Raw genomic sequence first — 23,890 nt, forward strand, 5'->3', positions numbered from 1 at the left:
GCACATTTTAGAATGGCCTTTTATTGTCCCCAGCACAAGGTACACCTGTGTAATGATAATGCTGTTTAATCAGCTTCTTGATATGCCACACCTGTCAGGTGGATGGATTATCTTGGCAAAAGAGAAATGCTCACTAACAGGGATGTAAACAAATTTGTGCACAAAATGTGAAAGAAATAAGCTTGTTGTATGGAAAATTTCTGCAATCTTTTATTTTAGCTCATGAAACATGGGAACAACACTTTACATGTTACGTTTATATTTTTATTCAGTATATCTTAGCTGGAATGCCTGTTGACAAGGTTAGTAGACTTTAGAAAAGCAAGTAATAACTAAATGTACTGAACAAGACTCACATTCCTTTCAATCTTTCACCCAGATTTTAGCAGAGATGCAGAGAAGCGTATTAAGTTTCTTAAAAAAAAACAAAAAAACACCAGTCAGTAGGATACAGACAGCTGAAGACATATGCTTAGATATGCAGAAAAATAGACACATTTTTGACATAGAATTAAGCATAATGATTATGGCTCTAGATTGCAGGAAAAAGCTGTTTCAGGTGTTTGAAAAATGCTAATTGCTCCAACTTCTGGACAGGGGACCTAGTCAACCCTCTGGACCACCCCCCCAGCCATCCTCACGTACTTTGTGCTCCCTCAGATTTTTATGGTGCATGATGCCCCTGATCACAGATTGTAATTTTACTGTTGAAACTGGAGTGGTTGTGGGTGATCGATTAACAGCTGTGTGGAGAGCTGCGACTAAAGATACTCTGGCAGGCAGGGGGACACTTGTTGTGGTGACACAATGGGGCAGCTGTCTGCCGTTTTCACCCAGGAAGCTGCTCCCATCACAACAACACTACCCATTGTCTGCCTGTGGAACTGACCCCTTGGGAGCCTCTGAGATCACAGAGGAAAGTGGAAATGGGGTGAATTGTTGTCACTGAGGGCATGCAACCCAGTGGGGAGTAATCATACCATCACTGCAGAAAAGCTAACTCCTGCACATACAGTATTACTCTGCACGTTTAGAGTATTGACGTTTCAGACAGAGCTCGTATAAAGCCTATCATAGTCGTCTCTGTTTCCTTACCCGCCAACTCATCCTCTCATCTTGACCTCCATACCTTCAGTCCATGGTCAAAACCTCAAACATTTAGTGTTACAAGACCAGCTATCTTAGCTTAAGGATTATCTATACTGAACAAAAATATAAACGCAACATGTAAAGTGTTGGTCCCATGTTTCATGAGCTGAAGTAAAATATCCCAGAAATGTTCCGTACACACAAAAAGCTTATTTCTCTAAAATGTTGTGCACAAATTTGTTTACATCCCTGTTAGTGAGCATTTATCCTTTGCCAATATAATCCATCCACCTGACAGGTCTGACATATCAAGAAGCTGATTAAACAGCATGATCATTACACAGGTGCACCTTGTGCTGGGGACAATAAAAGGCCATTCTAAAATCTGCAGTTCTGTCACACAATACAATGCCACAGATGTCTCAAGTTTTAAGGGGGAGTGCAATTGGCATGCTGACTGAAGGAATGTCCACCAGAGCTGTTGCCAGAGAATGTAATGTTAATTTCTCTACCATAAGCTGCCTCCAACGTCGTTTTAGAGAATTTGGAAGTACGTCCAACCGGCCTCACAATCGCAGACCATGTGTAACCATGCCAGCCCAGGACCTCCACATACGGCTTCTTCACCAGCGGGATCATCTGAGACCAGCCACCCAGACAGCTGATGAAACGGAGGAGTATTTCTGTCTGTAATAAAGCCCTTTTTGTGGGGAAAAACTAATTATGATTAGCTGAGCCTGGCTCTCCAGTGGGTGGGCCTGGCTCCCAAGTGGGTGGGCCTATGCCCTCCCAGGCCCAACCATGGCTGCGCCCCCTCTCAGTCATGTGAAATCCATAGATTAGGGCCTAATGAATTTATTTTCAATTGACTGATTTCCTTATAACTCAGTAAAATCGTTGAAATGGTTGCAGGTTGTGTTTATATGTTTGTTCAGTATAGTTCCATTCACGTCACTACCCAGCTAGCACATTTGGTTCCTTGGAAGTTGTGGGAACGTATGTTTTTGGTTTCACATTGGTTGTGGGAACAAAGCCATACGTTACCTGACCGGTAAAACAGAATGTTTTTTAAACATTCTGAGAACGGAAGTGAACATTTTGCCTGTTCTTGGAACATTTATTTTTAGGTTTCAGTGAGGTTCTGATAATGTTTTAATCTGTTTCCTGGGAGGTTTAATTAACGCTCTGAATATGGCAATTATAGGTTATTTTGAGTTTTTTTTATAACTTAAAACTTTCACTGAATGTTTCAATAAGACTTTTAATTACACTGTTAGCTTATTTTCAGTTAACTTTTTTGAACTCCAAGTACAGATGGAAATTCATTTCCTTAAGCATTGATCATCCCAACACAATTATTTGTTTATTATGACGCAGCATCTGTGAGATTTGAACCAGTGAGATTGGTGTTCTGTTCTCTATCCATGGAATTAGTCCACTGTGCCACCAGGATGGAGCTAGCATGCCATGTTTTTTTATGCATACAAAGCTGTTTATTTTAGCCTGTTCAAACAGACCCCATTTCAAAGGAAACAAGCACTCATTGAGATCAGGTGTGGCCAACACACCTGCACACACTTAACAAGATGGAGGGTAGAGAGAGTTTTGTTGATGCTGAGAACAGAATGTATATGTTTTAAATAACATTCTAGGACGTTCTGTGAACGTTACAAACGTTTTCTTGTAGTTTTTATGGAAAGTTTCCTTAACGTTTTTAGTAACAATTTGAGAACATGACTAAATAGAACCATGAGGAAACCTTTAGGAAATGTTATGCTGAAGTACTGAAATTCCCACGTTATGTGCTAGTTTGGTAGGTTATGTGTGGCTGGTGTTTATTGTGTACATAGGCTAGGCGTGGGAGAGAAGCGTCTGTGTGACAACATTACATGGGACCTAAACAGAGGGTGTGGTTTGAACCCCCTCGTTCTCAGCTCTGAGAAGCTGGCAGGCCTTGTGACATCACTGAGTGGACACCATGAGCAAACAGTGTAATGATGATGTGCCGCCGGCTCAAACACACCTTGAACTTTGACCCCATGCTTTGGACCTGTTTGCATTACTTGGTATTGTAGTTCCCCAAAATGTAGTTCCCCAAAATGCATAGTGTCATGGCTTGAGATGATTCAGAAAAATCTATACCATAAGCAAGTGTGTGAAACAGTCAGATCTTGGATGTTGAAGAGAAAGGTTTACTGTGTAAATACATGAGTCACCACACAGTCATTAGCAGAGAGAGAGACTAGCCGTTCAAGTTTATTATTGGATGTTTTTACCGAAATGCAGTATTTACACATATACAAGTGTCCCCACATGCACTGTATCCTGTAGATACACAACAAGACAAATAGGGGAGTAATCGTGGGATCTGTGTCAAGGAAATGCCTTCTCTCTCTCTGCTTTAGATACCTGAGGGAGCAGACTGTGAGAACCACACCCAGTGTATCATAACTGCTGCTTAGAGCATGGAGCTGGACCAATCAGAGATGAGCATCTTGGGATGCTCACCCAATGGGAAAGGTCACAACCTAGGAGATGACACGTATGTGACCGTTTCCTTCTCCTGTCCTTTCTTTTCTCAACACCGACCTCTATTATTGTTGTTACAGTATTGTATTGTTCAACAACCACCACAACTATTTAAAAAAATATTTGCCTTCCATATCTCTCTGATGAGCAGCGGAGAATGTCCATACACTTGTCTCAAAACAATGACTTTAGTTCCATATTTCACCTGATTGGGGTGGCAGGTAGCCTAGAGGTTAGAGCATTGGGCCAGTTCCCCAAAGTACTTCTGTGGCTGACCCTGTAAAACAACACCTTTCACTGCACCTATCTGGTGGATGTGACAGTAAAACATATATATATTTTCCTTGGTGCCTCTACTGCATACCACAGAAACATTACATTGTATATTCCATTCCAATAGTTTTTGAAGGAATGCTTTGATATTGCTATCACATAAGGGTGGTGACATTAATTTTGCCCACTGCATACAGTGTTACAGTATGTGAATGTGCCATGTGTTGCTGTCAATGCAGTGTGTTTCTAAAAGACAGTATATTCATCCACATAATTAACCAAAAAATTCAGAGACACTGTCTGTATCCCAAATGGCACCCTATTCCCTACATAGTGTGCTACTTTCCCTATAGGCCCTGGTCAAAAGTAGTGCACTATAAAATGACCTCATAAAACTCTGTTTCAATTTCCTCCCTTGCAAATTGTGTTTGCTTGTCCTGTCCTCCTTGTGCTAAGTGTATGACATTTGTAATGAGTATAAAGTGTTTATAGGGCGTGAATGACGTCTGAACAGACAATATAGCTGATTTCCTGAGTGGTGTTTGTGTTTCTAAGTGCATGTTTGCCTTGTTTTTGTCCTACCGTCACCCCGTGGATGCTCTGTTTGCCACACAGAAATGGTACTCAAAATGTCAGGTAGGTTTCTACTTTCTATACACAGTCACATAGACAAGCTCTATCTGGTAGGCCTACTGACTATGTCAAATCATTATTCACAAACAATCCTTTAAGTGAAGCATTTTTAACACTGTTTTAACAATATACTCTGTCCTGTCTGTGTAGCTTGTATCCCCATTTTAAGCTGCAGGTTTTTGGAGACTTTCGATTGTAACAACGTTTTCTGTTTCATCCAGGTTTGATGATCCTGATGACATCCTGGAGAATGAGGAGTTTCTGCCCAACGGAGATGGGAGGAAACCAATGCGCTTCACAGATGTGAGTGTAGCTGACTTTATTACCTCTGCATGTACCACAACTCAAACATCATTACTGTTGACCATAGGGGTCTGGTCAAAATAAGTGCACTAATAGGGAATAGGGTGTCATTTGGAATGATTGGAATCTGATGACACATTCCGCTTGTCACATTGCACTAGACAAGAGCATGAGTTTCTAAATGTCAGAAGAGCAGCCATTTTCTGCTTTACCTCATTATTGAATGAACTGAATCTGAAATTGTTGTATTTGTTTTGATCAGTTTGAGGGAAAGACGTCTTTCGGCATGTCTGTGTTCAACCTGGGGAATGCTATCATGGGCAGTGGAATTCTGGGACTGGCTTATGCCATGGCCAACACTGGCATCCTCCTCTTCCTGTAAGTCAAACCGTCAGCGATACATCACTGTACTGTGAGTCGCTCTGAATAAGAGTGTCTGTTAAACAGTGGAGGCTGGTGGGAGGAGCTATAGGAGGAAGGGCTCATTTTAATGGCTGGAATGGAATAAATGGAACGGTATCAAACACATCAAACATATGGAAACCATGTTTGGCTCCGTTCCATTCATTTCATTCCAGCCATTACAATGAGCCCATCCTCCTATAGCTCCTCCCCCCAGCCTCCACTGCTGTTAAATGACCAAAATGTAATGTAAATGTAATACAAATGTAATGTCTAGTCCTGCCTCTTGCTTCTTAACTGTCTCCTAGTCTCTCCTTTCCCCAGGTGGCTTAGTGTTTCTTTCTTCATGTCATAAAACCCTGAAACCGCAAAACGATACACTTGCATAGCACTGACTTTCAAGTCAGTGACACACTGAGCACAGACACGGTAGGAGTCACTCATTAGCTATTGGTTTGTTGCTAGTTGCACTGCCTCTGCCAGCTTGTTGTGGTGTGATATCCCTTTGCCTAAGCAGAGAGCCAGGGGAGAACATGCTCCCCAGTCCCAGTGATAGCCTTTAGGCTGCACATGGAGTCCACATAGTGGAAAGGGCCGGAGTGGGGGTTGAAAATAGCCACAACCTTCGCTTGCAGAAGGGAGCTGGGACGACCAGAAATGCTATCTGCCCAGAGCCCCAGCCTGCCTGCCTCAAGAGGGGTGCTGGGCCAGGATGGGGTGAGAAGGGGCCAGGGTGGGGCTGTAGGCTGGGTGGGGGTCTGTGGTGACACGATCCACACTATCCCCTCCCTCCCATCCTCCCCCATTGCTCCAACCCTTGTTCCCGCCCCTGTGGACACAAATAGGCCCCAGAAAGGCCACAGCCCAGAATAGCCCCGCCTCCCAGTCCCCATGCCACTGGCCCCCTCTGTAGTGCTGGACATTTCCACTCCCCTCCCTCCTCCCTCGGTCCCTCATGGAAACATAGAGTCCCCCCCCCCATCCATGTGACTCCGTGTTGGTTTGTATAGCTGCAGAGAGCAGGACTTAGGGCAGGGACAGGAACAGGGACAGTCTTCATTCACAACTCTGCATGGGAACACAACCCATTCTATGGATTCTAAAGAGTTTCTCCTCTAAAGATGGAGTCAACAGCAGAACCCTTCTTTAGAGCTCACAGTCACCTGCAGTTAGGCTACAGGATGGAACACATCATCATCATCACCATCGCCATGGTGATCGTTGTCATCTTTGTTGCGAATTTTGTCCCAATAACATGGTGCTCATTCTGAACATATGCTTTTCCACAAAGACAGATGTCAAAGACTAATGTCAAACAAGGTCACCTTTGAGATATTATGGTGAATGAAGGAACCCTTCGACCTGTCTTCATAAAGGCTTTCTGTTTTATTAACCTACTAGGAATTGTTTTAGTAAGATTGCGGCAAAGACAAACCTATTGTTTAAGTCTCTAATGTAGCTTTTATGAAATAAATCCCATTAAACAGAGGCATTTCTCTGGCTTTGTGACTTCAGGTTATTGTACAGGGGAGGATGGGTTCAACAGCTTCAGATAGATGTATTTGTTAGATGTAGGAATCAATTCACATGGATTTGTTTGTCTGTGTATTCTAAGTATATTATTACTGACTTTGGACTCAAAGACATGTCTTCTGGTAAAAGTAAGCCAAGTCTAGATTCCTGTAGCAAACAAAATGTGATCAAATTCCAAGTCATTGTTCCAAGTCCTATCTTTTCCCATGAAAAAACTGATTTGTGGCATTGTGGGTGTGACGGACACAGAACCTTCTTTGTGTCTCAATGGTAACCTACTGTAACTCAAGATAGAAAACCCCAATTTCTCAAGGGAACAAGAAGACCCACATAATTTAGACGTTTTCTGCCTCCCTCAGCATATGGGAGCGGTTTCAGGGCTCCCCCCACGTCCTCTGGGAATGCCATACACCTTAGCAGTTCCCAGGGGACGTGGGGGGAAGCCCTGAAACTGCTCCCATTCCTTGTGCGTGAGTGATATGTTATGATCTCCCATGATGCCTTACTCAGCATCACTCAGCGTTTCCATGATGCCTTACTCAAGTTTCAAGTTTCAAGTTTTAGTTGTATGTACAGGATACAAATGGTATACACCAGGGTTCTTCAATTCCGGTCCTGGAGGGCCGAAACATTTCTGTTTTTTATTTCTACCTGGTAGTTAATTGCACTCACCTGGTGTCCCAGGTCTGAGTTAGCCCCTGATTAGAAGGAGAGGATGAAAAACAGAGGTGTTTCGGCCCTCTAGGACCGGAATTGAAGAACCCTGGTATACACCATCCAACGAAATGCTTCCTTGCAGGTTCCTTCTGGACAATGCAACAACAATAAGAGATAAAAGATAAGAACATAAAGCAAATGGTTCAGTAGAATGGAATAAACATTGTAGCATAAGTATAATACAGGAAGGCACAATTTATAGTCCAGTTATTTACATGTGTTTTGTGGAAGGGGGATGGAGGTGCAAGTCCAGCATCACTCAGCGTTTCCATGATTTCTTAATCAGCATCACTCAGCGTTTCCATGATTCCTTACTCAGCATCTCTGTGTTTCCATGATTTCTTACTCAGCATCTCTGTGTTTCCATGATTTCTTACTCAGCATCTCTGTGTTTCCATGATTTCTTACTCAGCATCTCTGTGTTTCCATGTTTCTTACTCAGCATTTCCCATAGCAGTAAGAACAGAGTGGGAATACAGGTCCTATAACATGACATTTAGACACGAGACCTGAGAACTGCGATTTCATGGAGAAAGGAACCAAACCAAACATTGAGCAACTCATACTCAATGCCGTGGTCTCATTCACCAGCTGTTGTGACTCCTGGCCACATAGGTCTACATACCCAAGGCTCTGCTCTTTTGAGTGGTCAGTGGAATGTCAGGGCTCAACCTCTGTGCCCACACTGACTGTGGCCAGATGCTAGGATCCTCACCTCTGCTGTGGCCAGTAGTCAAGGAGCCTCCATCTGGCCGTAGAGGCCGGACTCTGAGGTCTGGGAAAGGTGATGGCATCGGGAGCGCCCTCTGACCCATCTAGGAATGCCGAAGGGGTCAGTGTTCTGTAGGCGGACTGCAGCTCTGCTCCACGCTGCCTTTGGCACAGGGGCGTAAGGGGGAGAGGGGTTGTGAGAAACGCTGTTTCTCAGAGTATTACAACAGACCAGGATGGCTGGAAGTAGACTTACGTGGTTTATTAAACCCCCCCCACACCTCGCTCCTACGTTCTTACCCCCAACTTGACTTTCTCAGACTGTTGACAACATCATACAGCATTAGCCTTTTCATGACATTGAGAGTCTGCTGAGAAAGCGCTTGCCTTTATTAACTGTCTGTACTTGATCCCTGAGATCACATGGCTATAGTTGGACATTACAGTTGGTGGTTAGCCAGCCAGAGTTGGCTTTGTTCTAGCTGTACCTTTCCACTGTTCATCCTAGTAATCCCATCATGATACAATTATTGTATTTCAGTGAAACCTTTAAATGTTTATTTTTGGAATTATACCCAGGCAGTTGTAATCTCAAACTGTAATTTATTTTGTTATATTGGCTCCTAGTCAAGCCACTAAGTGCAGGGCTTGTCGTAGAAATGTGTGTGTTCGTGCTATTATTACATATTGTCAGAGACGAGTTGAGGAGTTCACTTCCACAGTCTGTTCTGAGCTTGTTAGTTGCTATGCTCAACTAAAGACCTTTCACTGCATTGAAATTAGGCAATGATGTGTTTTATCATGTACTCTTTCTTTCTCTCCTCCCAGGTTTCTTCTGACTGCTGTGGCGGCTCTCTCCTCCTACTCCATTCACCTGCTGCTCAAATCCTCTGGCATTGTGGGTAAGCTGACCCTCATCTTCAATGGACCTCATGCCTGAATGGTGCACGTGTAGCTATGTATAGTAATACATGCACATCATAGTTTGATCCAGTGGCAACACTCCAAGACGTAGGGGTGTGTCACACTATTGCTGAACCATTGAGAGGAGATGATGGTACAGCATATTTTGGGCTGCTGCAGCGTCCAGTCACAGGGATAGGGCCAGATGGAGAAAAAGTGTTGGCTTGCATAATTACCGTTTTTAGCATTTGCATGTCTTGATTGTAGCTTGTATAGATTAGCTTGGAGAAGTAATGTGCTATTACAATGTAATGAATTCCCAATGGCCCAGCATTAAGGATGTGTACAAATCCTTATATATTGTTGTGTGTTCATATTCTGGTATAGGGGCCTAGTATGGAAATAGAGGCCTGGCATATTAACCACTGTAGATTAACCTGTAGATTCTACACTGACTATATATGTTATGATTTAACTGGATAGAACCCAAATGCAGACAAGTACACCAAGCCAGAGAAGTTTTAACAGGTTTATTATAATGTTCAATAGTCCAGGTTTCCAATAAATGGGGAAGAGCAAGTCCAGGTTACAGGGAGGGTACAGATCCAGGTCAGGGCAGGTGTGGTACCGTAATGTCCTAGTGTCCGTGGTGAGTCCAAAGGAGAGGCCCGATAGTGGAGAGCAGGATGGTGGTGGCAGGAGTGAAGCGGAGGCAGGAGTCAGGTTCCAAATATCTGTGGCACAGGAGAAAAAGTAAATAAACAGTCCAAAAACACAAGAGCGAAAACAGACAGGTTGAGTCGGCAGCGAGACTAACATGGTTGTCTTGACTATGATCTGACGATGAGTGGAAAGTTTGACCGGGTCTTAAAGGCTGAGGTGATTATGGTGAATGAGCTGCAGCTGGAACCCTGACTCCCGCACACCAGACTTCACTCCTGCAATCAAGGACAGACAGAGGGGAGGGGGGGAGAGCAGAGAGAGAGCTACCTAGCAGCAGTAGGCCTAACAGTACCCCCTCTACGGACGCCACCTGGCGGCCGACAGGGTTTATCAGGATGTAACCTGAAACTCACGAACCAGAGCAGGATCCACAATGAAGCTCCTGGGCACCCAGGAACGTTCCTCAGGACCATAACCCTCCCAATCCACCAGGTACTGGAAACCACGACCCCCGGCGGCGAACATCCAGAAGTCGCCGGACAGTGTAGACCGGACCCCCACCCACGATCTTGGGCGGAGGAGGGGGACGAGAGGGCGGGCACAAAGGGCTAACCGACACAGGCTTAATCTGGGAAACATGAAAGGTGGAATGAACCCGTAGGGAGGCAGGAAGCTGTAGCTTAACCGCGCAGGGGGTTAACAATAGACAGTATCTTGAACGGTCCTATAAAACGAGGCGCCATCTTCTTCGACTCCACCTTCAATGGAAGGTCCCGTGACTTCAGCCATACCTCTTGACCAGGAGAGTAACCGGGAGCCTGGGACCGGTGACGGTTGGCTTGCCTCTGCATGTACGCCGAAGCTCGGGACAGAGCTACCCTGGCCTTCCTCCAGACCTTGCAGCAGCGGCGCATGTGGGACTGCACCGAGGGTACCGCAAGTTCCCTCTCTTGGGAAGGGAACAGGGAGGTTGATAACCCAGAGCACACGAAAAGGAGACAAACCAGAGGAAGCGTTAGTCAAGGTGTTATGAGCATATTCCACCCAGGGGAGCATGGAGCTCCATGACCCAGGGTTAGACCCAGTGACACAGCGAAGTGCGGTCTCCATCTCCTGGTTCGCTCTCTCGGCTTGCCCGTTGGTCTGGGGGTGATATCCAGAGGACAGGCTGGATGTAATGCCCAAAGCTTTACAGAAAGCTTTCCACACCTGGGAGACAAACTGGGGACCCCTGTCAGAGACAATATCCGTGGGTAGACCATGAGAGCGGAACACATGTTCAACCAAAATATCAGCCGTCTCTCTGGCAGTGGGCAGTTTAGGTAGGGCCAAAAAATGAGCGAACTTAGAAAAACGATCAATCACCGTAAGAATGACAGTCTTACCAGATGAGGGGGAAGTCCAGTGACAAAATCCATAGCGATATGCGACCAGGGCCGGCTGGGTATAGGTAGAGGTCGTAGATGACCAGCGCTGGCCTGGGTGGAGTTTTTACTTCGTGCACATACCGTACAAGCAGCAATGAAGGCTCGAGTGTCCGCCTCCATCGTGGCCCACCAGAACTTCCGTCGCACAAAGTCAAGGGTCCGCGAAACTCCAGGGTGACAGGTAAGGGGAGACGAGTGAGCCCACTGAAGTACCTGGGAGCGAGCAGACTCAGGGACAAACATCCGGTTAGGAGGACCCCCTCCCAGGGTCAGCTTGATGATGTTGAGCCTGTCTAACAATCCCCTCGATGTCACATGTGATGACTGCAATACTGCAGGTAGGAGGCAAAATGGGTTCAGGGTTACTACCAGTATCAACAGCCGAATGAACACGAGACAGGGCGTCAGGCTTGACGTTGCGTGACCCAGGACGGTAAGACAGAGAAAAATTGAATCTCCCAAAAATAGTGCCCACCTGGCTTGACGGGGGGTTGAGCTGCTTCGCTGACTGGAGGTAAGCCAGATTCTTATGATCCGTCCAAACGATGAAGGGTTGTTCCGCCCCCTCCAACCAATGTCGCCACTCCTCGAGAGCCAGCTTAACGGCGAGCAGTTCACGATTTCCAACATCATAATTCCTCTCTGCCTGAGAAAGTTTCCTTGAGAGAAAAGCACAGGGATGCAGTTTGTTATCTTCAGGAGAACGTTGGCGACAACACTGCACCTACCCCAGTGTCGGATGCATCCACCTCCACGACAAACTGGCGGTCGGGGTCCGGCTGCATCAGAATGGGAGCCGAGGCGAAGCGATGTTTCAGTTCTTCGACGCTGATTCGGCCCCCTTCATTCCAAGCGAACGGTCGTGAGATGGAGGTGAGAGCGGTGAGTGGCGCCGCAATGCGGCTGTAGTCCTTGATGAACCTCCTATAGAAGTTCGCAAACCCCAGGAATCGTTGAAGTTGTTTGCGGGTAGAGGGAGCTGGCCAGTCCGTGACAGCAGAGATCTTAGCTGGGTCCATCCGCAGCTCCCCCTGAGCTATGATGTAACCCAAAAAAGAGGTCTCAGACACATGAAATTCACATTTCTCCATCTTCACAAACAGTTTGTTCTCCAACAACCTTTGCAACACCTGGCGCACATGCAGTTCATGTTCCTGGGAGGACTCTGAGAAAATCAAGATATCATCCAGATAGACAAAAACAAACCGATTCAACATGTCCCGAAGGACATCATTGACTAGTGCCTGAAAAACAGCAGGGGCATTAGACAACCCAAAAGGCATAACCCGATACTCAAAATGTCCCAAGGGTGTGTTGAAGGCAGTCTTCCATTCATCACCCTTACGAATGCGCACCAGGTGATACGCATTTCGTAGATCCAGTTTCGTAAAGATGGTAGCACCATGAAGGAGGGGAAAAGCAGAATTAATCAAAGGCAGAGAATACTTGTTCTTAATGGTGATGTTGTTAAGTCCACGGTAATCAATACAGGGTCTGAGGGTCTTATCCTTCTTAGCAACAAAAAAGAATCCCGCTCCTACAGGTGACGAGGAAGGACGCATAATACCTGCCGCCAAGGAGTCCCGAATGTAGTTCTCCATAGCCTCCGTCTCCGGCCGGGAGAGATTGTACAGGCGACTGCTGGGGAGCGGGGCTCCTGGCTGGAGGTCAATGGCGCAGTCGTAAGGCCGGTGAGGAGGAAGAGAAGTAGCTCTGTGTTTGCAGAAAACGGATGCCAGGTCATGATACACGTCAGGAACAGCAGAAAGATCCATGGACTCCAGTGGAGGTTGAGGCACAGTACTGGCAGGAGTCTGAGCAGAACACAAACAATTCACATGACAAAATGTGCTCCATGAAACAATGCTACCTGTCACCCAATCAATGTGTGGATTGTGTTTTATGAGCCAGGGGATACCAAGGACCAGGGGAGTCTGTGGGCAGTCGATAATATGGAATTGAATGTTCTCCTGATGATTTCCCGACACTCTAAGACAAACAGGAACAGTCTGATGGGTAATGCGGGTCAACAATTGTCCATTTAGACCCTTAGCCTGCAGCGGACAGTCCATAGGAACAGTCTCCAAATCCATTTGTTGAGCCCACTCTCTATCCAAAAAGCTTTGCCGGCACCAGAGTCAATCAGCGCACTAACAGAGAAATTCTGGGACTGCCACTGGAGGGATGCCTGGAGCAGAATGCGGGAGAAGAGGAAGAATCCGCTGCTCGGCTCACCAAAACTTCTCCCATAAATGATGAGCCGGCCCTTTTCCCGGACGAACTGGGCAGGAAGGAACGAAATGACCAGCTTCTCCACAATACAGGCAGACCCGAGCCTGAATACGACGTGCACGCTCCTCTGAGGACAACCGTGCACGCACCCACCTCCATGGCTTCGGGTTCAGTGCTCCTCGTATCGACTCGGGAAGACACGGCTCTCTCCGTAGGGACGATGCAGGGAGGAGTTTGTTGATGACAGACAGGTTGCTTGGAACTAACACTCCTCTCCCGGCGGCGCTCCCGAATCCGATTATCCAACCTGATAGTGAGTGAAATAAGATTATCCAGCGTAGGCGATTCATCATATGACACCAATTCATCTTTTAAAGTCTCAGACAAAGCATTGATGAACACTCCTTGTAATGCCTCGTCATTCCAACCACTCACTGCTGCTAAAGTCCGAAACTCCACTGCCATCTCCGCCACACTACGAGCCCCCTGCCGAAGAGAAAACAACCGTTTCGCAGCCTCCTTGCCTCGTCACGGGTGGTCAAAAACCTTCCTCATCTCCGTGGTGAAGGCCACGTAAGCGTTGCAAATGTCCGACTGACTCTCCCAGACCGCGGATCCCCAGGCACGAGCGGAACCGCTTAGTAGAGTTGATAAGGTAGGCAATACGGGCTCTTTCTGAGGCGTAGGTGAGGGGCTGTTGTTCAAACACTAACGAGCATTGAGTCAAAAAATCGCCACAGGTTCCCATGTTCCCGTCATAGCGCTCTGGAGCAGGAACAAAAGGCTCTCTGATCTGGGCTGAAGGGGTAGTAAGGGCAGACACTTGATTGGTGAGTAATTGAACCTGATTAAGCAGCACCTGACTGTCCTCAGCAATCGTCTTAAACAGGGTATCATGTTGGCCAAGTAGAATGCCCTGATTGGCTATGGCAGTCCAAATTTGAGTGCACTCTGGGGTGGTATCCGAGCTACTGTCTGCTGGGTTCATGTTGGTCAGATCATACTGTTATGATTTAACTGGATAGAACCCAAATGCAGACAAGTACACCAAGCCAGAGAAGTTTTAACAGGTTTATTATAATGTTCAATAGTCCAGGTTTCCAATAAATGGGGAAGAGCAAGTCCAGGTTACAGGGAGGGTACAGATCCAGGTCAGGGCAGGTGTGGTACCGTAATGTCCTAGTGTCCGTGGTGAGTCCAAAGGAGAGGCCCGATAGTGGAGAGCAGGATGGTGGTGGCAGGAGTGAAGCGGAGGCAGGAGTCAGGTTCCAAATATCTGTGGCACAGGAGAAAAAGTAAATAAACAGTCCAAAAAACACAAGAGCGAAAACAGACAGGTTGAGTCGGCAGCGAGACTAACATGGTTGTCTTGACTATGATCTGACGATGAGTGGAAAGTTTGACCGGGTCTTAAAGGCTGAGGTGATTATGGTGAATGAGCTGCAGCTGGAACCCTGACTCCCGCACACCAGACTTCACTCCTGCAATCAAGGACAGACAGAGGGGAGGGGGAGAGCAGAGAGAGAGCTACCTAGCAGCAGTAGGCCTAACAATATAACTAAGTGTTGTTTGACTTACTACCTGGGTGTCCCCCTGTAAAGCTGTGTAATGATGATGTTGCGCAACCCTCTTCCTCTTCCAGGAATCCGAGCCTATGAACAGCTAGGCTACAGGGCCTTTGGCACCCCAGGCAAGATGGCCGCCGGTATTGCCATCACTCTACAGAACATTGGAGGTGAGAGGACACTGTGGTCACTGGTCTAGTTTACCTCAACAACACACATATGTGTGTATTTGTAGTGGTTATAGTGTTATGATGAATCACAAAGCTCAGCAGCAGACAGGCAGGCAGGCAAACTGTTTGGTCTTCCTGTTCACTTGGAGATCAGCCCTTCACATTAACCCCCCCCATATTCACATAGTACTACTAATACAGCCCTAGCCCTAGCCCTCTCTTTCTCTCTGTGTGTGTCTGTGTGTGTGTATATGATATGGCAGAGTTTTAGGAGCTAAGGCCAGCTGTCCAGTTGGCAAACAGCTGCTGCCATGGACGTGGTGGTGTGTTGGCTTTGACAGTGTGCTGGCTGCCTGCCTTCCTACGTGGTCTGATCCCTAACTTTGACTGACACACAGGCAGCACCAGCCAGTAGCCATGTTACCATTGTGTTTCTTACTGCAACAGTAGCAGTGAAGTATGTCTTAGTACCACAGAGAGAACACATTACACAAAGTACTGTCTGAGAATCATGAATCATGTTGTTTCAGGTCGAGGCAAAGAATTACACATGGCGAGTAAGAAAAGAATAGAAAGAGTTTGAGCATATTCAGAATGTAGACATTAATTATTCTAGATGGACAATGCATGGTCACTTATTCAATCGGATGTGAGGGCACATGAGGGAAATACTGCTTAATAACACGGATGTGATGAAATGAGGACGCATTATGAAGATGAGGATATGTTATGAAATGCGGGGAAACTTTAATTTGCTTTGAGTAGCTTTATGTTATTGTAAATCGTTTTAATAATTAATGCCTTTAGGAAATCTCTTTCCACACTGTGCAGTCTGTGTTCTTTTCTAGACGTCTATACGTCTTTCTTCAGTCTGTTCTCTTCTAGACGTCTGTACGTCTTTCTTCAGTCTGTGTTCTTTCTAGACGTCTGTACGTCTATCTTCAGTCTGTGTTCTTTTCTAGACGTCTGTACGTCTTTCTTCAGTCTGTGTTCTTTTCTAGACGTCTGTACGGCTTTCTTCAGTCTGTTATTTTCTAGACGTCTAGACGGCTTTCTTCAGTCTGTTATTTTCTAGACGTCTAGACGGCTTTCTTCAGTCTGTGTTCTTTTCTAGACGTCTGTACGGCTTTCTTCAGTCTGTGTTCTTTTCTAGACGTCTGTACGGCTTTCTTCAGTCTGTGTTCTTTTCTAGACGTCTGTACGTCTTTCTTCAGTCTGTGTTCTTTTCTAGACGTCTGTACGTCTTTCTTCAGTCTGTGTTCTTTTCTAGACGTCTGTACGTCTTTCTTCAGTCTGTGTTCTTTTCTAGACGTCTGTACGTCTTTCTTCAGTCTGTGTTCTTTTCTAGACGTCTGTACGTCTTTCTTCAGTCTGTGTTCTTTTCTAGACGTCTGTATGTCTTTCTTCAGTCTGTGTTCTTTTCTAGACGTCTGTACGGCTTTCTTCAGTCTGTGTTCTTTTCTAGACGTCTGTACGGCTTTCTTCAGTCTGTGTTCTTTTCTAGACGTCTGTACGTCTTTCTTCAGTCTGTGTTCTTTTCTAGACGTCTGTACGTCTTTCTTCAGTCTGTGTTCTTTTCTAGACGTCTGTACGTCTTTCTTCAGTCTGTGTTCTTTTCTAGACGTCTGTACGTCTTTCTTCAGTCTGTGTTCTTTTCTAGACGTCTGTACGTCTTTCTTCAGTCTGTGTTCTTTTCTAGACGTCTGTATGTCTTTCTTCAGTCTGTGTTCTTTTCTAGACGTCTGTACGTCTTTCTTCAGTCTGTGTTCTTTTCTAGACGTCTGTACGGCTTTCTTCAGTCTGTTATTTTCTAGACGTCTAGACGGCTTTCTTCAGTCTGTTATTTTCTAGACGTCTAGACGGCTTTCTTCAGTCTGTGTTCTTTTCTAGACGTCTGTACGGCTTTCTTCAGTCTGTGTTCTTTTCTAGACGTCTGTACGTCTTTCTTCAGTCTGTGTTCTTTTCTACGTCTGTACGTCTTTCTTCAGTCTGTGTTCTCTTCTAGACGTCTGTACGTCTTTCTTCAGTCTGTGTTCTTTTCTAGACGTCTGTACGTCTATCTTCAGTCTGTGTTCTTTTCTAGACGTCTGTACGTCTTTCTTCAGTCTGTGTTCTTTTCTAGACGTCTGTACGGCTTTCTTCAGTCTGTGTTCTTTTCTAGACGTCTGTACGGCTTTCTTCAGTCTTATTTTCTAGACGTCTGTACGGCTTTCTTCAGTCTGTGTTATTTTCTAGATGTCTGTACGTCTTTCTTCAGTCTGTGTTATTTTCTAGACATCTGTACGTCTTTCTTTCCCCAGGTGAATGTGCTATGTGTTGACTGAGTGAGTCACCCATATGTGAAAGTGTTAGCTACATGTCTTGATTAAATGTCACTGACTGTGTCACTCATAGTTTCTGTCGGTCTCTACTCCTCACAGCCATGTCCAGCTACCTGTACATCGTCAAGTCTGAGTTCCCATTGGTCATCCAGGCCTTCAGTAGGGCGGACCCCACGTCTGAGTGAGTACTCTTATTGGTCTATCCACTAGATCTAACATGTCTCTACATTCCGGGCCCACAGTAGGCAAATGCTCGCCTGGCATAGCCTAGTATACCAGGGGAGAGGTGGGACAGGGGTAGGAGCCTGCTATTGGCTAGACAGAATAGAGGGGATTGTTAGGAAAGGTTAGCACACACCTCTTCCCCCGCCCACAGGTTGTGGTGACAACGCCTCCAAACAGAAGTGTTGTGGTGGTGATACAGGGGGTGGTGTGTTGGGCGGCCCTGCGGTCCCTGGCTGTCTGAAATGCTTTTCTGCGCTGCTTCTCCCCTGGCCGGATCTAAAAACAAACCCTGGACAGGACAGGGAGTGCTGAGAGCTGAGCCCTGTCCTGCTCTACCCAGCCAGGCTGCTTTAGGAAACATCACAGCTCCCTTCTCTATTAGCCTGGCCATAGGGCTCAGCCCTGCATCAAAGCACACTGGATCTAGTTGACACGGGGGAGTTGAATACACGAAAGAAATGTACAGCAGCGCAGCCAGAAGAGCAGTGAAAATGACGCATATTAATCTCAATGGTGTTGGCATCCTGACGAAGGGAGGTGAGATGAGACGGCTTCTCCATCTGTTCTCTGTGCTCTGGCTTAGAGCCCTGTGTGTCATCCAGCTAGTCGGATGCTCTGACCACGTGTCTCAGTGGGTTTCTGTGTGTTTCTGTGTGTCCTGTAGCTAAGTGTTGCAATGTTTTACTGTTGTTATGTGTGTGTGTTTCATTTCTGGGAGAGTGCAGGTATTTCTCCATAGGGATCTTAGAGTTCTCTGAAGGCCTGTCATCACCCTTTGTTGTTGATGAGGAGGGGTGTGACAGGGTCAGATTGTGACGCGGGTGTGTGTGTGTTGGGGACAGGATCAAGCACACACGCACATTCTCAGGTGACAGCAGACAGCTGTCTGGACTGGGGTGCCAGCCACACTAAAGGACAGGTCAACTCAGGCACAAACACATAGGCAGGACTCTTTATGTCCAGACATCTACACAGTACACACACACACACACACACACACACACACACACACACACACACACACACACCTTCTTTAGCTCCCTCTCTACATCCATGGTCAGTACATCATATTCTCTGGTTTCAGGTGCGTTTAGATTTGTGGCTTCAGGAGAAGAGGTGGGGGGGGGGGGTTGGTTGGCAGGGGTTTGTTTGAATAGAGATGGGCTTACAGTGATTCAGACAGTGTGTCTGACTGGATAAGGGCCTGTCACACACACACACACACACACACACACACACACACACACACACACACTCAGTGAGTGGGTGGGACACATTCAGCCAGCAGGGAACAGGGAGGTCGGCATCAGAAGCATGTACAACACAGATAATAGGGCTACATACAGTTGAAGTTGGAAGTTTACATACACCTTAGCCAAATGTTTTTTAAACTCAGTTTCACAATTCCTGACATTTAATCCTAGTAAATATTCCCTCTCTTACGTCAGTTAGGATCACCACTTTATTTTAAGAATATGAATTGTCAGAATATAGTAGAAATAATGATTTATTTAGCTTTTATTTCTTTCATCACATTCCCAGTGGGTCAGAAGTTTACATACACTCAATTAGTATTTGGTAGCATGTCCTAACCACTTGCCAAAACTATAGTTTGTTAACAAGACATTTGTGGAGTGGTTGAAAAACGAGTTTTAATGACTCCAACCTAAATGTATGTAAACTTCCGACTTTAACTGTATGAAGGAAGAGGAAAATAGAGGGCTACATATGAAGGAAGAGGATAATAGAGGACTAAATATGAAGGAAGAGGATAGTAGAGGGATAAATATGAAGGAAGAGGATAATAGAGGGCTAAATATGAAGGAAGAGGATAGTAGAGGGATAAATATGAAGGAAGAGGATAATAGAGGGCTACATATGAAGGAAGAGGATAGTAGATGGCTACATATGAAGGAAGAGGAAAATAGAGGGCTACATATGAAGGAAGAGGAAAATAGAGGGCTACATATGAAGGAAGAGGATAGTAGAGGGATACATATGAAGGAAGAGGATAGTAGAGGGCTAAATATGAAGGAAGAGGATAATAGAGGGATACATATGAAGGAAGAAGATAGTAGAGGGCTACATATGAAGGAAGAGGATAGTAGAGGGCTAAATATGAAGGAAGAGGATAGTAGAGGGCTACATATGAAGGAAGAGGATAATAGAGGGCTACATATGAAGGAAGAGGATAATAGAGGGCTAAATATGAAGGAAGAGGATAGTAGAGGGATACATATGAAGGAAGAGGATAGTAGAGGGATACATATGAAGGAAGAGGATAGTAGAGGGCTACATATGAAGGAAGAGGATAGTAGAGGGCTAAATATGAAGGAAGAGGATAGTAGAGGGATACATATGAAGGAAGAGGATAATAGAGGGCTACATATGAAGGAAGAGGATAATAGAGGGCTAAATATGAAGGAAGAGGATAGTAGAGGGATACATATGAAGGAAGAGGATAGTAGAGGGCTACATATGAAGGAAGAGGATAGTAGAGGGCTAAATATGAAGGAAGGGGATAGTAGAGGGATACATATGAAGGAAGAAGATAGTAGAGGGCTACATATGAAGGAAGAGGATAGTAGAGGGCTAAATATTAAGGAAGAGGATAGTAGAGGGATACATATGAAGGAAGAGGATAGTAGAGGGCTACATATGAAGGAAGAGGATAATAGAGGGCTAAATATGAAGGAAGAGGATAGTAGAGGGATACATATGAAGGAAGAAGATAGTAGAGGGCTACATATGAAGGTAGAGCATAGTAGAGGGATACATATGAAGGAAGAGGATAGTAGAGGGCTACATATGAAGGAAGAGGAAAATAGAGGGCTACATATGAAGGAAGAGGATAGTAGAGGGCTACATATGAAGGAAGAGGATAGTAGAGGGCTACATATGAAGGAAGAGGAAAATAGAGGGCTACATATGAAGAAAGAGGAAAATAGAGGGCTACATATGAAGGAAGAGGATAGTAGAGGGCTAAATATGAAGGAAGAGGATAGTAGAGGGCTACATATGAAGGAAGAGGATAATAGAGGGCTACATATGAAGGAAGAGGATAGTAGAGGGCTAAATATGAAGGAAGAGGATAGTAGAGGGATACATATGAAGGAAGAGTATAGTAGAGGGCTAAATATGAAGGAAGAGGATAATAGAGGGCTACATATGAAGGAAGAGTATAGTAGAGGGCTACATATGAAGGAAGAGTATAGTAGAGGGCTAAATATGAAGGAAGAGGATAGTATTGGGCTACATTTGAAGGAAGAGGATAGTAGAGGGCTACATTTGAAGGAAGAGGATAGTAGAGGCTACATATGAAGGAAGAGGAAAATAGAGGGCTACATATGAAGGAAGAGGAAAATAGAGGGCTACATATGAAGGAATAGGATAATAGAGGGCTACATATGAAGGTAGAGGATAGTAGAGGGATACATATGAAGGAAGAGGATAGTAGAGGGATAAATATGAAGGAAGAAGATAGTAGAGGGCTACATATGAAGGTAGAGGATAGTAGAGGGATACATATGAAGGAAGAGGATAATAGAGGGCTACATATGAAGGAAGAGGATAGTATCGGGCTACATTTGAAGGAAGAGGATAGTAGAGGGCTACATTTGAAGGAAGAGGATAGTAGAGGCTACATATGAAGGAAGAGGATAATAGAGGGCTACATATGAAGGAAGAGGATAGTAGAGGGATGCATATGAAGGAAGAGGATAGTAGAAGGATACATATGAAGGAAGAGGATAGTAGAGGGATACATATGAAGGAAGAGGATAGTAGAGGGATACATATGAAGGAAGAGTATAGTAGAGGGCTAAATATGAAGGAAGAGGATAATAGAGGGCTACATATGAAGGAAGAGTATAGTAGAGGGCTACATATGAAGGAAGAGTATAGTAGAGGGCTAAATATGAAGGAAGAGGATAGTATTGGGCTACATTTGAAGGAAGAGGATAGTAGAGGGCTACATTTGAAGGAAGAGGATAGTAGAGGCTACATATGAAGGAAGAGGAAAATAGAGGGCTACATATGAAGGAAGAGGAAAATAGAGGGCTACATATGAAGGAATAGGATAATAGAGGGCTACATATGAAGGTAGAGGATAGTAGAGGGATACATATGAAGGAAGAGGATAGTAGAGGGATAAATATGAAGGAAGAAGATAGTAGGGGCTACATATGAAGGTAGAGGATAGTAGAGGGATACATATGAAGGAAGAGGATAATAGAGGGCTACATATGAAGGAAGAGGATAGTATCGGGCTACATTTGAAGGAAGAGGATAGTAGAGGGCTACATTTGAAGGAAGAGGATAGTAGAGGCTACATATGAAGGAAGAGGATAATAGAGGGCTACATATGAAGGAAGAGGATAGTAGAGGGATGCATATGAAGGAAGAGGATAGTAGAAGGATACATATGAAGGAAGAGGATAGTAGAGGGATACATATGAAGGAAGAGGATAGTAGAGGGATACATATGTAGGAAGAGGATAGTAGAAGGATACATATGAAGGAAGAGGATAGTAGAGGGCTACATATGAAGGAAGAGGATAGTAGAGGGCTAAATATGAAGGAAGATGATAGTAGAGGGTTACATATGAAGGAAGAGGATAGTAGAGGGATACATATGAAGCATGAAGATAGTAGAGATATACATATGAAGGAAGAGGATAGTAGAGGCTACACATGAAGGAAGAGGATAGTAGAGGGATACATATGAAGGAAGAGGATCGTAAAGGAATACATATGAAGCAAGAAGATTGTAGAGCGATGCATATGAAGGAAGATGATAGTAGAGGGATACATATGTAGGAAGAGGATAGTAGAGGGATACATATGAAGGAAGAGGATAGTAGAGGGATACATATGTAGGAAGAGGATAGTAGAGGGTTACATATGAAGGAAGAGGATAATAGAGGGCTACATATCAAGGAGGATAGTAGAGGGCTACATATGAAGGAAGAGGATAGTAGAGGGATACATATGTAGGAAGAGGGTAGTAGAGGGCTACATATGAAGGAATAGGATAGTAGAGGGATACATGTGAAGGAAGAGGATAATAGAGGGCTACATATGAAGGAAGAGGATAATAGAGGGCTACATATGTAGGAAGAGGATAGTAGAGGGCTACATATGAAGGAAGAGGATAATAGAGGGCTACATATGAAGGAAGCGGATAATAGAGGGCTACATATGAAGGAAGAGGATAGTAGAGGGCTACATATGAAGGAACAGGATAGTAGAGGGCTACATATGAAGGAAGAGGATAATAGAGGGCTACATATGAAGGAAGAGGATAGTAGAGGGCTACATGTGAAGGAAGAGGATAATAGAGGGATACATATGAAGGAAGAGGATAATAGAGGGATACATATGAAGGAAGAGGATAGTAGAGGGCTAAATATGAAGGAAGAGGATAGTAGAGGGCTACATATGAAGGAAGAGGATAATAGAGGGCTACATATGAAGGAAGAGGATAATAGAGGGATACCTATGAAGGAAGAGGATAGTAGAGGGCTAATTATGAAGGAAGAGGATAATAGAGGGATACATATGAAGGAAGAATATAGTAGAGGGCTACATATGAAGGAAGAGGATAGTAGAGGGCTAAATATGAAGGAAGAGGATAGTAGAGGGCTACATATGAAGGAAGAGGATAATAGAGGGCTACATATGAAGGAAGAGGATAATAGAGGGCTAAATATGAAGGAAGAGGATAGTAGAGGGATACATATGAAGGAAGAGGATAGTAGAGGGATACATATGAAGGAAGAGGATAGTAGAGGGCTACATATGAAGGAAGAGGATAGTAGAGGGCTAAATATGAAGGAAGAGGATAGTAGAGGGATACATATGAAGGAAGAGGATAATAGAGGGCTACATATGAAGGAAGAGGATAATAGAGGGCTAAATATGAAGGAAGAGGATAGTAGAGGGATACATATGAAGGAAGAGGATAGTAGAGGGCTACATATGAAGGAAGAGGATAGTAGAGGGCTAAATATGAAGGAAGGGGATAGTAGAGGGATACATATGAAGGAAGAAGATAGTAGAGGGCTACATATGAAGGAAGAGGATAGTAGAGGGCTAAATATTAAGGAAGAGGATAGTAGAGGGATACATATGAAGGAAGAGGATAGTAGAGGGCTACATATGAAGGAAGAGGATAATAGAGGGCTAAATATGAA

General features: G+C 44.9%; 1 protein-coding gene across 3 annotated transcripts in view; it reads left to right on the forward strand.

Moving 5' to 3' along the window:
* The window catches only part of LOC121574884 (sodium-coupled neutral amino acid transporter 3), an 86,948-nt gene that overhangs the window by 27,590 nt on the left and 35,468 nt on the right, over positions 1–23,890 (forward strand). For 2 of the 3 annotated variants that reach the window (XM_041887549.2, XM_041887548.2), the window contains exons 2-8: positions 3,495–3,631; positions 4,507–4,527; positions 4,746–4,827; positions 5,090–5,205; positions 9,019–9,092; positions 15,058–15,150; positions 17,571–17,652. In XM_041887549.2, coding sequence (XP_041743483.1) covers positions 3,555–3,631; positions 4,507–4,527; positions 4,746–4,827; positions 5,090–5,205; positions 9,019–9,092; positions 15,058–15,150; positions 17,571–17,652 — 545 coding nt within the window. In that variant the 5' untranslated portion in view covers positions 3,495–3,554. The remainder of the gene's footprint in view (positions 1–3,494; positions 3,632–4,506; positions 4,528–4,745; positions 4,828–5,089; positions 5,206–9,018; positions 9,093–15,057; positions 15,151–17,570; positions 17,653–23,890) is intronic. The other variant, XM_041887550.2, reaches the window with a different exon arrangement.

This window comes from Coregonus clupeaformis, chromosome 10 (assembly GCF_020615455.1).
Source record: "Coregonus clupeaformis isolate EN_2021a chromosome 10, ASM2061545v1, whole genome shotgun sequence".
Classification (NCBI taxonomy): Eukaryota; Metazoa; Chordata; class Actinopteri; order Salmoniformes; family Salmonidae; genus Coregonus; species Coregonus clupeaformis.